Raw genomic sequence first — 16276 nt, forward strand, 5'->3', positions numbered from 1 at the left:
TTGCTTACTGGGACCATTCTAGTTTTTTTTGGTGGGAGGACATTTTTTGGTCTCTCCTAGTGAGGCAGAACGGCACATTGTAAACATGGTATTTGCACTGACCCTGGAACTGACCCTGTATATACAGTAGCTTACTTACTCTCTCTCTCTCGTGTTCTTCTTATTTCTATTTCTCATGTGTTTTTGTTCTACTTAAAGAGCAAGCAAGAATGGCATTTCACTGTACTTGCATTTCACTAAAACTTGAAACTTGAAACATTCAGAACAAGCAGGGAACCAGAACAACCCACTACCATTTGTTTTCCCTTCTGGGGCTTTGAAGCTACAAAAGAGACTGTACAGTATTTGTTACCTTAAATCCATGTTGGCGTGGTTTGATGGTTGTGAAGGAGGCATGAGGTTCATATACTGTGGTCCCATGAGTGGACAGGACCTAATGAGAAGCAGGGGGTCCTGGGAGGTGGGAGTTGGGAGCTGGATGGGCCCTGGGGACAGGGTCACCCTGGGTTAACTATCAAAGATGAGGGCAAACCAATCCCTGTGGAAAAGGCCCAAAAGAAAACATCACCCTGCGCAAGCTAAGCCCTCCAAACAGAACAGGGAGTTCCCCGCCATACAATAATTAATCCAAGACACTAGAACCTGCATTTTTTTCATCCTACTAACTCCTTACTGGTCACAGCCCACAAGACTGGACACTGAGAAACTTTGGTCCAAAAACATGTTGGTCTATTGAGACTAGAAAGTCATCATTCAGCCATCCTGTTAAGGATTTTGGTGGAAAACTTGACACTTGGCACAATAGCTGTGTATGATTGTTGTATAAAAAAGGCTTCGACTCTCTTTCTTTGTAAATACAGTAGTTTGTTTTATATCAATATTTTTTTGTTGAAGAGTTGTATTACTCCATGTGCGTATTGCCAAGCCTTAGCTTTTGAGAGCATTCAATGGTTTTCAACAAAAATACTGACCATAAGAAATTGATACATGTTTATTTCTTTGACTGTTTATTGAAAAATATCTGAAGGAATGAATAAAGTATATATGGTTAACCATGGAGAAAATATGATAATAAATGTATTATAGAGTCTTGGAAAGATTCGTGTGGGGATTTTGAAAAACACCCAGCAAATGTGGAAACCACACAGTGATAGACAGTGAAAAACCAAATGAAAATAAAGACAGATGTGAAAAGTCCAACATTTAGCAATGACAGAAACAGTGGCAACAATGAAGTTGTCTAGACAGCTAGTTTTTATTAGATGAAAAGCTGGCTATTAATGCATTCTCTTGATTAAAGTCAACTTGAAAAAAAAGTCTATACCCAATCCAAATTTCTGTGGATGTACAGTATATTTTACTGTTTAAACTTTTAAACACAGTAAAGTGGGATTCACAATCCCAAAATAACTCTTTCTTACAATGCTATTTTAATCTTTTAAACAAGCCTACTTAAAAATGTGACACAATCTGTGCAATTTAACTCATAATGATAATGCAGATTTTATTGTCATCAACTTGACGGCGTCGGGCAATGTAACTATTATGACCACCACTCGATGAAGATGAAGTGTTTCTTCTACAACTAGAACAGCGTTTCCTGAATCCTTTGTCCACCATGGTCCAAGAGGGCATGCACCTGGCTGACTCAACAGTGTGGTCCAGCTAACATCACAATTCATGTCAAATCCTCCATGGGATCACTGCATGGATATCAAGTGAACAGCTCCTCTCTATGTTCTGTGATGATGATAGAGTACCTCAACCGTACTGCTAACAAAACCCAGCTTCCCCAGCAGATCACTGGATCTTATGCATGTATATGTACCCATAACATAGATAAGAAGACACACACAAATGCTGCCCCCCGCCCCTAATCTTTTTAATCACCCCTCTGCTGACACACCTTGCTAGAATGCCCCTTAAAGAGAATCTCTTTCATCACAGCGACACTTTTAGTCTCATTTCACATGTCCAGACAGAGGTAGCAGTGCTAATGGGGTTGCAATAATTGTCAAATGGTTACAGGTCCTTGGGCAGAGGCAGTAAAGTCACATCACTGAGACACTGCTTGTCTGACAGCTCACTGCATGGTTCTAACTACTATACATCTATGAAGTGCTAGAACCTTCTGATGATCATGTCTGCTTTATTCTTTATATTTGTCTTTAGTCAACTTGCTTTTTGTTGTGGTTGCCTTAACCACTTGAAAAAATACTATAGTTTACTATTTTCTAAATACTGTAGTATTACTATAGTTTAAAAACGGTGGTGTTTTTGTGGACTGTAATATATTGTAGTATGTACTATAGTGCTTTTGCAGATATTAATGTAGAAAACTGCAGTATTTACAGTTTACTGTGTCTAAATACTGTAGTATTACTATAGTTTTTTTGTATATACTATAGTATTTACTGTAGTGTTTTTGAGGACATTATTGTACTAAAGTGTAGTGTTTACTGTAGTATTTTTGCAAACCTTACTGTAGTATTTACTATAGTGTTTTTATCTTTAGAAGTGGGTTCTTTCTCCTTGAGGAAAACTACTGGACAAATACTAAAAGAGCAAATTTTTCATAACCTGTACTGTAGGTAGGTAGGTAGGACTGGGGTCTGAAAAGATAGTTCAGCGCTTCTGCTCTTTTCTATAACCTGTAGCGAACACAACACATCGTCTAAACTTGGCATGTAGGTTTCTCACTTATGGGTGGAACAAATTGGGATATGGGGAATGGGCAGGGTTTATGCAAATTAAATACTGTGGTATCACTATAGTTAAAAATCTGTAGTGTTTTTGCCGACTGTAGTATTTTTTCAGACAATACAATAATATTTACTGTAGTGTTTTTGTGGACTGTAGTATTCCGTTGTATTTACTGCAGTATCCTACAGTATACAACAACATTCTAAAGTAAGTACTACACATGATCGAGGGATACTACAATGTACAGTATAGTATTCTACAGTATTCCGTTTACTACAGAATTCTATAGTAAGTACTACAGAATACTACAGTCCGCAAAACCACTACAGTAAATACTATAGTAAACTGTAGTATTTTTCATGTGGGTAGAGCCATAAGAAATATGTTTAGACAAGAACAAAATGTATGCAGGTAGGACCTTTCTTTCCCCAATATGTCAAATGAATCAGCAAAGTGTACAACTGTGAAGTAATGCAGGCTGCTAAAGACTTAAGTTATTGGTCATTGGATATGGCCATAATACTAGATCAGCGTTTCCTCATTGTCCAGTCAACATGGAAGAAAAAGAGAAACCAATAGCCATTAAGACATTGCTCAGCACTTGTAGCCTACTGGGTCCTAAAGCACCAGTAATGTGTTGTTTCTATATGTCCAATGCTGATGAGTTTATTGTTTTAGAGCAGGGCTCCTCCTGCTGAGATCATTAACAGCTTTAAATTGTTCAAGGCTGAACTCGTGCTGAAATCCAAGCTCCCAGACATCATTCATTAATTCAATTAGGCTACAATGACATAATTTTCTGGGGGAGCATTGTCGTAAACACTAAAGATGGCTGACACCTGTCTATGTAGATACTGCAGGGCAGTTGTACAGTCACATACTTTGCATATTTCTCTCTTAATTGTATTAACACCCGCACGGTCTATTAATGTTGTTCTGTTCCAATTGCTGTGGTGACACAAATATGCTGTGTTTGCCATCATCCCTGCAGTGTGAGTCTAGTTATGTTTGGCATACAACCTACTGCGGGGATAATGCAAGATTAGATGGTGTTCTCTTTATTGTCAGGAGACCAAGAAGAGCACTAACAAACTATGTTATTATCTATTTTTCTCTGTAAGGGATGAAAGATTTGGGATACACATCATTCTGTAAGCGTATGTCAGACCTGTAGCTATCTAACAGACCTGTGACAGGACTAGTTGGGCAGGGACATTTACACTTTACTCTTACAAACAGTTCATGTGGACTTGAAGGATTAAAGCATGTACATTCCTCACCTGACACTGAGACAGCTTATCTTTTGAATCTTCTTCCAGACAGTTTGAACACAAACTTTAAGACAGTGAAGAGGCAACCCAATGTTTCCAGGGCAACTTGACAAGAAATGACATGCACCTTCAAATGTACAGCCAAAGGCAAGGGGTTTGTGGGTAGCCTTTCCTCCCTGAGCGATGGTAACTCATTCCAGGCTGGCTGGGAACACAGCCCTCTCTCTGTCAGGGCTTGCTGCCTTCACCTGAGCCTCCTGCTGCCTTCACCTGAGCCTCCTGCTCCCTCCCAGAAGGCTGCTGCATCACATTGTTTTCCTCCTCTCAGAGGCAAATCAGGTGATCCAGTTACACAGTGATTGACACCACCGATGTGCATCTCAACAAGAGGATTGGATCTGCTCAAGAAGTATTTCAAATGTTGTTTTGAGGAGCTAATACAGAATGGTTGTTTCTGAGTAATATGCAGACATCATAAAACTATGACACGAGAGCTTTCCAAAGCATGAGTAATGTTCATTTGAAATAAATCTTTCTCAAACCCCTTCTCTGAGAACGTTTTAATTTAGTGAAAAGCTATAACATAAAGACATAAAACCGTGTGTTACTTATCCTAATTCATGGCTTAGCGCTCAACGCCATATAGCTTGTCAGGCCTCCCTTTCAGCAGAGGAAGTCAACAGAGAGCTTCCATCAGGAGGGTACAGGGAGTCTGATGACATGCAGGGAGGTGGGGAACAGAGCCATGTGAACCCATGTACCTCCACACCACCTTGGGAGAGAACCAGTAAATGTCCGGGAGGAACCGATCCATCACGACCTTGACTTTCCATTGCCTGCTCTGCCTCACTGATGTGACGGTCTGACCGCACCAAGCGAGGAGGAGTAGGACTAGAGGGAGGGTCTGTGAAACTCAAGCCTCACACACACAAATGCATGCACGGCCACAGTCGGATGAGTAAACACACCGAGAGAATGTATACATAAAACCTGTTTACACAAGACCGGGCCGGGCGGTACTGGTGGATTCAGAGGCTGGGGCTGAGTCTGAGGCTGGGGCAGTGCAGGTCACCAACGCCTCTACAGCCTCTTCAGAAAAACACCACAACTCTATGTTCTGCTCTGGTAGGTCCACTTAGGCTGTTGACTGTAAGGTAATCAATATCGACACAAAGGTCATTCTGGGAGGTCATGTCCTTTGATATCTGTGCTAGGATGTAATCTGCAACTAGAGATTATTGCTCCGGCTAGAAACATATACTATAAAAAATGATAATGCATCCCCATCCCAACACGGACAGGTAAACAATCAATGAGATTGAGGTTTATATAACATGGAGATCAAAGAAACGTCAAATGATTTGACATACTGTACATGTTGTGGTGTTCTATGTCTAAATATTAACATGGATCTATTGAGATGAATATGTTATTACACCCACCAGTTAATCCCCCCAAATATATACGGAGAAGACAAACAATAGCAACACTTAACTTCACCAGACTCAGAGACATTGTAAAAGTGCAATTTCTCTCCAAAACGACCCCACAGTTAATTATTAAACCATGACATTTAAGAAAGCCCATAAAAATCCATATCGTGAATGTCCTAACCTTTTGAAGAAAAGTTTGGCGGGGCTGTTCATCTGAGGTTTATTTGGGATGTTTAAAGCCTTATAATAAAGCTGTCAAAGCCAGTCAAAGCTGCCCGTCTGAGAGCAACGGTCTTCTGGTGTGGTGCTCCGGTTGGTCAGCTGAGAGAAGAAGGTACTGGGGTTCAGTCAGGCCTCTGATACAGTCAATACGGTCTGGGAGGACACAGCCATAGAGAGAAGACTCTCTGACGAGGCACAAGGAATCATGCTTGTACTTACACTATATATTCATCCATCTTATGAGACATGTATGGAAAACACATTCACATTCACATTAAAATAATAGCATTGCTGTCCTGACAAAAACTCCGGAGCCTTCATAATATCTCAGAGAAGGTCAGAGGGAAGGGCACGCAAGTGACAGTGGTAGGGACCTCTATCCTCTCTGAGAAAACACCCGTTATCAGATAGGTCAATTAGGTCATACATAGATCACACAGGGTGACGTGACAAGATCCAGAATCCAGCCCAATAGTCATTAGGTTTGCACTGTTAAAGAATAGCTTTGTCACTGCAACTGGAGTTAAGCAGGATTCCAGCGTGGGGTTTAACGAGGGCTTAAATAATTGAGGTCAGCCAATTAGATTTTTGTGGATTCATTGCATGACTTGTCTGGGTGTAGTTAATCCCTTGGACCATTTCACTTAAACATGGCCCAAAGGTCCTTACTACTGTAGCTACTCCCCTCAGAATGTCATACAGTATGGCTCACACTGCCACTGACGTGGTAAAGCTTGAAAAGGAAGACCCTCATCGCTCTCTGTAAGAGAAGTATCCCTCCTGCTCTTGTTAGGAAATTGAATTATTTATACTGACCTAAGGACGTTCTTCTAAAAGTGGTCAATTATATAAAGTAAGATAAAAAGTAAATTATTTCATTGTTTAGAAGTTTTTTGCAATTCTATCAGAGTAAATTATTTCATAACATATGTGCAAAAGATGCTGCAAACTCGAGGCATCAGCTGATTTGAATGATAAAGATTAGGAGAACAATTATCACAGTGTCACTTCAATAAGTTTTGCACTCTGCAGATTTACTATTTTTCAAAGACCTTTGGGCATGAACAAAAACTTAAGCTAATTTATGTAAACAAATATAGACCTTGCTTTTTATAACTTCCCTCATAAAGAACAGAGGCAAACTCATATTTTGTGAGCAAATGTATGTCTTACAAGTCAGCAATGGCCTACAGGAAGCAGAGAAAAAGGGTCTCTTATTGGAGGTATTAAGCGTATGTAATAAATAGAAAGTACATGACAGGATGTGCACCAAATGCAGAATTCCTGACAGTTTAGTTTACTAGTTATTGGCTGTTGACTTTAGGATTTACTGTCTACGGCAAGTTCTATGCCTACAGTACCTGTGATTTATTAGCCAATGGCTATTTCTGTCAAAACATCGTGGGGTGAAATATAGCAGAGAGCCTAAACACCTTGTCCTGTACTACATCCCAGGGTACCTGAAAGGTCTCTTCTACTTCCCAGAGGACTAGATGTGCTGTCTGCAGGGACACAGTCTGCTGCGAGCCAGTCATCTGACTCTTCCCTGCCCTGAGTGTGCCTGGACAAGTTGTCTCCTATTCAGTTTCAGCTATACAAGTGTGATAGGATCACAGAGTGCAGAAGGCATCGGGCTTTAACAGGCTATCAAATGAAACTGATTATGTCTCTCCGTTACATGAAGCCATTTTTTTTTAAGAAAATGAGACGGAATAAAATACTTAAATAGAGCTCTTTATTTGACGGTTTGTAAACTGCCTGAGTAATATGAAACTGCAGACACACACTCCCTTCCAAGTCTTGTGGTTAACAGACAGCTTATCTAGAGAGAACTTGGTGACAGGTTTAATTCTGTGTTCATTTTTTACGTATGTCCATCCAATACAACAGCAGAGGTGAACTTCAATTTGTTAGAAGTTAGCTCAGTAAATGTCAGTGTCCTGTGTATTTGCAAAAAGGTAAGTCAGGTCATGTAATAATGGTAAGCACACATGTATCAGTTTACATTGCATTTCATGGTTATGAAACACTATAGTGCATGCAAGCAATGACTTTGCCACTGCATAGTGTTCTAACAAATCTCTAATTAAAGTTAAGACCACAAGCAAGATATTAGGTTTTCCAATTAACTTCTCTTTATCCACATTAAATAGCCTTTCTTAGGTTTCATAATAGGAGCATAATACTGTCTGTCTGTCCATTTTAATTAGACGCAGCAAACGGAAAACTCTTCCTATAGTCATTCTTATTCTATAAATTGAGGTCCCCGGTCAATATATTGTTCTAGTTTGCAAGACATACAATTCCCACGAGGAAGTGCAAAAATGTCTGTGGCAAAAATGTGTTTGGGGATTGTAGGGCAGCATTAAAGGTGGATCTCCAGGAGGTTAAGGGTGCTGGCTTGTGTTAGCCCTGGAGGTTATCTCTACTACATCCATTTCCCCTGGCCTCACCATCCTCCTCAGACTTCAAACAGTCAGACTGCATTCCTCGGCCGTGTACAAATAAGGACTAATAATGCTGAAAAATAAAAAAAGCAAAACAGATGGTGTCCAATAGCGTGGGAGAATTACTGGGGCTATCCAAGGCTATATCTACACCTCTGAGAGGTAAATCACATTCCATTTCTTTCTCAGCAAAAGGACACAGTTGACCAGCCTCTCACGACGCAAATAGTTTCATACAGTATCTGTGGAAGAGTGTGGTATTTTTGATTGAGAGCCTGAACTCAAAGCTTCTCTGGGGGGCGGTACCTGGCTGGATAGCAGGCTATGACCTCTCTATTTGTTTACAGTCACAGCACAGTCAGTCAGCCTCAGTCGTGTGCTCATCACGTACAGGGCCCTTCAAGACTCTTTCTTCAAGAAAATGACTGGCTTGAAGAAAGTGTCAGAGTCAGACATTGGTTACCACCATTCTCCCTAACAGTTAACCACAAGCAATGAAAAGTGCTCAACAAAAACGGAGAGAAGCTCCTCTGCTCCCCAGTTGGACTAGGGCTGAACTCAGATGATTGTGCTGAGAGCAGGGAGATCCAGACAGTGGTGAGCCCACAGAGGCCTGATTGTCTTTGGCCCAGCCTGTAATTAATTGGGCTGAGGGAAATGTGGTCTCGGTCGCTTCTAATTGTAAGGTTGGGAAATAATGGTGATAAAATACGCCTTAAAGGACCTCATTGTGTTAAAATATGCTGTGGATATGAAAACAATAGTCAGATAAAAACAATGTATTGTGGGATATTCAGAGCAAACCCAGTCATCTGTTACAGTAGATTAATTAATGAAGGGCCTCTTCTGATTTGAGTGATGGAGAGAGGATGGTTGTAAGGTCACTGACTGACACATACTGTAGTACTATCAATTGTCTCCAGCCATGCTGTGTTCTTAAGAGGCCTGCTGCTAAGAATGTATGTAGCTATTCATCTAATACTTTGGATAAACAAACAGGACCATACATATGTTTTTTCTTGGGGCGGAATGTAAAGAAAACATCTAGAAGAAAATAACAGACCTACAACTGTCTCTCAGGTGGAAAATGGGGGATTTTGGTAATCAAATGAAAATATTGTCGCTGGACTAATTTCCTATGTGGTGCCAGAGCGGCAGTGGTGAAAATGTGTGAAAACTCTACGGAGGCCAACGGTTAACAGAGTGGAAATGTGTGTATGAGAGTGTGTGTGAGGGTGTGTGTGAGTGGTAGAGGTCAGCTCATGTTTCAGGAGTGGTGTTTTCTTGCCCAAGCCACCCCACTAGTCCCTAACAGGGACTTCTCTGGGCTAGCTGAATCTCAGAGCAGACAGTGATACAGGCTGGCATTCAACTACTGCCTGCACTGTTTTGGCTTGATTAGTTCCGCTCTAATTTGAGAAGCTAGAATCTCAGGTTTGTGTTGATGATGAGAGGTGCATTATTAATGACAATAAGCAGTTTGTGGTTTGAAATGACAGGATATGAAGACACGTGGATGGAATAAGGAATTATGGTTGGGAAAAGCTTAAACAACCAGTACATTATTGAGATCCAGAAGTGCCTAAGAGTGAAAAGGTTTAAAATATTGTGATATTCACTAAATGATATAATATCTTCAAATAATGGAATCCAACATGAATAAACATGATGTCAACTCTGCACAGTAAAGTACTATACAGTACAGTATATCACACTACATGCTTGTGTTTGCTGGTAACTGAGCTTACAGTTGTTGTCAGAGCCCAACACTGTGGGTTCACCTGGCCTGATGTCTACTAGGTGAGGTCCTGACCAACAGTCTTTTTGAAATGCAAACACTCCGTGGGTGTGCCAGCTCCCTGTATGTTTACTGTAAATGACGCTCCTTTGTCATCCCAGTTTGCTGTGGCTTTCACTCTGTAATCAGTACGCACAACTCAGCCCATTGAGCCCATCATATCAACCTGCTTCCTGAGAGGAGACATTATGATGCATGTTCCCTGGACGTACTGTATCTCTTCACAGCTGTACAGAGTCTTAGTTCATCTATAATAAATCATTCCTAACATACTAATAATACCACACATATATTAAAAGGATATAAGCTAATATTGTACAGTAGAAATGGCAACTGCATTTGGCTGTGGTAAGACTGTCATAGTGGAGAAATGACAGCAATTCAGCCAGAGGCCATAACTCACATAGATTAACAAGGTGATATGGGTGGTACCCATTTCCCTGTCATTTGTATCTGTAGATACTGAGGTGAAGTGGTAATGTAAGCGATGCTCCTTTAAGGAGTGGCGGGATAATAACAGAGAGACAGGGGAAGACGAACGACCCTATACCTTCCAACACCTGTGATGTCAGATCTCTAGGTTGATAAGGAGATATACTACTGTACCAGAGAGAGGAGGCCTTCAGCAGCTCACTCACGCCACAAGCCCTCCAAGCCTCGGTCATCACCATCACAGCAGTAGATCTCGCACGCATTGTTCTAGCTGCTGTGGAGTTGTCTTCAGGTGGACATTTATTTAATACCTCTCACTCACTCACTCACTCACTCACTCACTCACTCACTCACTCACTCACTCACTCACTCACTCACTCACTCACTCACTCACTCACTCACTCACTCACTCACTCACTCACTCACTCATTCACTCACTCACTCACTCACTCACTCACGGATCCCTCCGGAACTTTCATCACACACACCTGTCCCCTATTCCCACTGATTAGTATTTGTATATATGTGCCCTTTGGTTTCCATTGGGTTGTCGATTAATGTTACTATGTCCGTTGGTGCATGTGAGTACCTGTGCTGTGTGTTTTGGGCTTTCGTGCCCTTGTGGTTTGCGTAGATGATTACGGGTCTCGTCCCGTGTGTTAATCATTGTGCGCAAGTGTTATTTATTCGAGGTACTCCTCGCTCTTTTGTTTGGGTTTCAACCGTGTTTTTGTATGGTGTTTGTCTGGTCTTCGTCCCCGTGCCTTTACACGGCACGCCGTAATTTGGGCTTAATAAAAAAATAAATTACACATTTCCTGCACCTGTCTCCCGAATCATTCATACCAACGTGACACACACTCTCATGTACGCTGTGCATGAGGCACAGAAGCAAACACACAGCAAAAAAAGAAAGGGCAGCTACTACCCAATTATGATTTTAAAAAATTGAAGTGAACATCCTGACCACAGCAGCTAAAAGCTAAACAAATATACATACACATGTGATTCACTGTTTGCAGAATGTTAACCTGCAGTCATAAAAGGACATAGAATGGGAGGACGAGGAGGACTATACAATTGCATTGACAGAAGTATCACCTCATTTAGTATGATAAAATAGAGCTCAGATTAGAAGAGACTGTAGGCAGTAAGCAGGAGGCAAGGCAAAGCTCTGGAGGAAGTGTCAGCTTGCCTGACTGCATTGAGGGGCTGTCAGGGAGATGAAGGATCACCCAGGTGGTATCTAGCCCACATTCAAGCAGCTGCTGGGGGTGTGTCTGGAGCCTACTCAAGCCATGCTACAGTATCCTGCTCTCTTTTTCGGTCACCCAAATTACCCATTTCCCCCCCTCTCTCCCTCCCTCTTCTCTCAATTCAATTTAAGGGCTTTATTGGCATGGGAAACATATGTTTACATTGTCAAAGCAAGTGAAATAGATAATAAACAAAATGCTCTCTCTCCCCCCAACTCTCTTTCTCTCTCCTTCTCTCAATAAAATCATAAATGAACATGGTTGCAATTGCAAATTTCATCCATTCACAGAGTTTAATAAAAAATTAAAATAAACCTTGAGTTCAGTCGCTTTAACTATTACTATACAATGAAAATACACAATACAATGTWGAATTTGCTATTATGAGGTTCAGTCTTTTGAGTACAACAGTGTTTTAGTGTAGCATGAATTAAGCTATTATCAGGAGAAGGAAATATTGTTTATTCAATGAACCAATTGACTTTGGTAATTTAGCAATTTCTTAACATTCAAAATGTACATTTGACATGGTCTCAAGTCTGTACGAAATAAATAGCACAATTTTGCTCATTTACAGCTTGGCTGAAAAAAAGGGTTATGGTTGGTTCATAATTAAATGGCATACAAATTCATTTTAATAATCATGTTCTCACCAGTGGAGGCTACTGAGAGGAGGACGGCTCATAATGGCTGGAATGGATTATAATGGCTGGAATGGAGTGAATAGAATGGTATCAAACCCATTGACACCATATGTTTTTGATACCATTCCATTGACTCCATTCCAGTCATTATTATGACCCTTCCTCCCCTCAGAAGCCTCCACTGGTACTCATTAGTTACATAACAAAATATTATCCTTTTAAATAAAGCTTTTCAGATTCATAAGTACCTTCAAGAGCATGTTATAGTTAAATAAATAGAATGTTTTCCATTTTAACATGCACAACCAATCTGTTTGGGAAAGTATTTACACTAAACAGACACTACATTTATTTTTCGAAAGGTGTATATGTCGACGCCCGGACACATACATACTCACATCCTCTCTTGTGAACACACTGTCTATTTACTATGAACACCATATCTTCTCTTTAGGGCTAAAACTATCAATGTGATCAAGCCGAACGCATTATAAAGAGGACAAGGAGTTCAAAACCACATTCTGACATCTCAACAATTCACATGATTTTTATTAAGGGTTTTTCACTTTTATGGTCATACGATTAACTATGGAGTCATGCATTTAGAGAACTGGTAGGCTTGTAGTATTTGGTAAGAGTTTTTTTTTTAAATCAGTGGCTCAATGAAATGTCTTTAGGTGGACAAAGAAAGGTGTGCTACTTCTGTGACAGTACAATACAAATATGCTACCAACAATCTTTAGAAAGGAGGAGAAAATAGAATTATCCCAGGGAATCTTCACGGTTGAGAAACTAGTTTCTCTCTCTTTGAGTCCATTGTCTGCAAATGATCCAGGAGTCACTGGAAGAGGTTGTTGCTTCTGTCTTGTCCATAGCAGCGTGGAAACTCCTTGATGTGAGGCAGTTGAGGAAGTGGAGAAGCAGATTCTGTGGATGATCTGCTATATTACATAACATCATTTCTGTTTGTGGTTCTTTCATGACGCAAAGTAAGAGTTCTGCATGGAATAGAGTCGGTCAATGGGTCCCACACGTGCTGGCATGTTCACTTCCGAAGATGCCATGAAGCAGTCACTGAGGCTGGTTAAAGATGTGTCGCTGTCTATGTCATGGAAAATTGAGTCATTACCTGTAAAGAAGAGAAAGAGAAAAATAAGTTGCAAGAATATAATCATGTACATAACAAATAAATACTAAACACGGCACATTGAATAAAAGCACACTGCAACTTCCAATTGCACTGATAATACAGATGATGTACTGTATTTATGACTGTCTTGAAAATGAATAATTGTTAGTCTTGAATCCCACTTTGAATTATTGTTATTACATGCTAGTGTAATTCTGATAGCTGTTTTGACAATAACTCTCTGAAGTCATTGTCCTTCCTCTCTGGGACAGTTACTATAGATCTGAGAGGAACATGTCAACAAAGAACTTAATATGCATCTCATAATTTCTTGTCCTATTATTTTCCTTGCGGGAATTGTTAACTTTATTGCACTCCAGATTTTAATGACACTGTTACACAAGACGGGGACAGAGTGATGAAGAGGCATATCGTTTAATGTGTTGGCAATATCATCCTTCCCTCTATTTATCCCATAAAATAGAGGGAGTGTGATGAGACTGGGACTTTGGGTGTTGCAATTGCAAGAAACAAAATGGTGGCTTAAAAAAATGATATCAAGTTCAAGAAGCTATCTTTATGGGGTTGGAGACACTGCTCAGAATTGTCTTCTACCAGTTTCACCCCGTGTAAGTAAAGGGAAGAATAAAACAACAGATTCAAGATAGATTCAAATATTCATTTTTTCTTGCTTGCAGCTGCATCGCTCTGATTGTCACATATTAATCACATAAAATTGTTATTTTGACTCGTGGCACATTACTATACTCATCATGGTCACCATTGTTTTGATTATAATTTACCGCAAGCCCTTTGGATTATCTAAAAGCTCTTCACATAGTCTGCAATGCAAACTTTTAGATAGCATACCAGAGCATGTCACCAAACCCCATGCATAGAGAGAATATAGCGAATGATTGTGAGGTGGGAGTAGGAGGGTAGTAGAAAACATGTTGGATTGATTTACAAATGAACTTCAAAATAAACCAGTGGCCTGTTTGTGTCATCTCATGTGGGGGTGGGGGGGTGCTTGTACTTTGTGCGAGCGGCCTAAACCAGGGGTCTGTGGCCTGAACACATGTCCCACACTGGGGAGTATGTGAGGTTGAGTAGAGGGGCAGGGGGACTGATGCTCACCATATGGGTTCATGTGGTCTCCGGGCATCTGTGGGGGGGTGAGGCCCTGCTGGAAGGGGTCCGTACTGTAGCCGTTCTGATCCATGGCAACCAGCTGCTGCTGGGGCGGGGCCAGTGGCGTGAAGGAGTTCATCATGCCCTCCATCCGATTGGACATCACCTCTGTAACACAGCCAACCACACGGAGAAAGACTTTACATTAAGACTGTTGTGGAAGAGGCATTTACCTGACAAGCATTTTTCAGCTGGAAGGAAAGCCATCGACTCTAAATCTAATATAGAAACTAGACCAAAAGCACTGTCTCCATGGAAACCCTCCCTGCTCTGCTGTGGCCAATGGAGATTCTCCCAGCATTTCCTGATAGAAGGCTGCTCTTGACTCACTCAGTGGTGAGTGGGACACACACACAGCCCTTGTTGCTTTAAGACTGGAGCTCACCACCCTGCACTTTCCTTTACATTGGTGAGCTCTTGTGAAAATATGTCTGTCGTTCATTTATTTTTAGTTCCAGAAGTTTTATATGTTCTTGAGATGTTTTCTTGTTTAAGTGAACTGCACAGAGTGGATTTTGTTATCTTAAACACATACACTGTCTTCAGAAAGTATTCAGACCCCTGGACTTATTCCACATTTTGTTATTACAGCCTGAATTCTAAATGGATTAAATAAAATAAAAAATCCCCAATCTACACACAATACCCCATAATGACAAAGTGAAAACATGTTTGATCATTGCTAGACAACCATTTTCAGGTCTTGCCATAGATATTCAAGTCGTTTTAAGTCAAAACTGTAACTCGGCCACTCAGGAACATTCACTGTCTTCTTGGTAAGCAAATCCAGTATAGATTTGCCTTGTGTTTTAGGTTATTGTCCTGCTGAAAGGCACTGTATATCCTATCTCCTCCCATACTATCCTATCCACAGTATGCACTTTTGGGCATTTCAGGGCATGACTATATTCCTTTTCCTAGAGAGTTTGACAAAAGGTCCATAAATTAACACACCACAAGGTCAGTTTTACAAACTGGTTCATAAAATGAAAGCATTATTACATTAAGTTTATACTGTAACCGAAAATGATTCAATGATCTTCATGGCTTTTCAGTACCAAGGCAAGGTCTGTTCAGTAATACAATGTCAATGTAAGCCTTGGGATTTCCACAGTAAAGAAAGGTAGCTGCTTTAGCTTGTACAACTATATTTATGTACTGTGTGCAACATCTCTTAAATCGTAAATCTTATGTCTACTGTATACTTTGTTTTGATTCTTCCTTCTCACTGTTATAATTCTTGTGTTTCCTTACCATATTGTGAGATGCTTCCTCCATAGTGGATGTATGCCTTTGCAATTAAGCTTTTGTCTATGACTGGAATGATATCATTACCACAATTTAATCTAAAAATCCCAATCTAATATGATTTGTAAACTTTTTACAACTGCTTTAGGTATTTTGCCTGGCAGTGTGTTACCATGGCATTATCTGCAATATTTCTTTATTTTCCTCTGTTTTTATTTGCTTTGAAGATTGTCTGTGAACACGAATAAGAACAAATTCTTATTTACAATGACAGCCTACCAGCGAACAGTGGGTTAACTGCCTTGTTTAGGGGCAGAACAACAGATTTTTACCTTGTCAGCTCAAGGATTCAATCCAGCAACCTTTTGGCTACTGGCTCAACACTCTAACTACTAGGCTACCTGAGATGCAGTATCTGAATGGGGACACGAGAGTTGGACCTGGCTACAGCATGCAGACTACAGTACTCACACAGAACGGGTCATCTAATTTACAAGGATGC

At 40.5% G+C, this 16276-nt stretch overlaps 1 protein-coding gene and 1 non-coding gene across 4 annotated transcripts in view; both read right to left on the minus strand.

Moving 5' to 3' along the window:
* Positions 1 to 2518: 2518 nt before the first annotated feature.
* Positions 2519 to 2574, minus strand: LOC111975214 (U7 small nuclear RNA). The gene has a single exon (XR_002878779.1). It is a non-coding gene; the product is annotated as a U7 small nuclear RNA (small nuclear RNA).
* A 10163-nt stretch (positions 2575 to 12737) lies between these two features.
* Positions 12738 to 16276, minus strand: part of lmx1bb (LIM homeobox transcription factor 1, beta b) — a 67562-nt gene continuing 64023 nt past the window's right edge. For all 3 annotated transcript variants that reach the window (XM_024003173.2, XM_024003172.2, XM_024003174.2), the window contains 2 exons: positions 14473 to 14634; positions 12738 to 13335 (listed from right to left, as the gene is read on the minus strand). In XM_024003173.2, coding sequence (XP_023858941.1) covers positions 13184 to 13335; positions 14473 to 14634 — 314 coding nt within the window. In that variant the 3' untranslated portion in view covers positions 12738 to 13183. The remainder of the gene's footprint in view (positions 13336 to 14472; positions 14635 to 16276) is intronic.

Source organism: Salvelinus sp. IW2-2015, linkage group LG15 (genome assembly GCF_002910315.2).
Source record: "Salvelinus sp. IW2-2015 linkage group LG15, ASM291031v2, whole genome shotgun sequence".
Lineage (NCBI taxonomy): Eukaryota > Metazoa > Chordata > Actinopteri > Salmoniformes > Salmonidae > Salvelinus > Salvelinus sp. IW2-2015.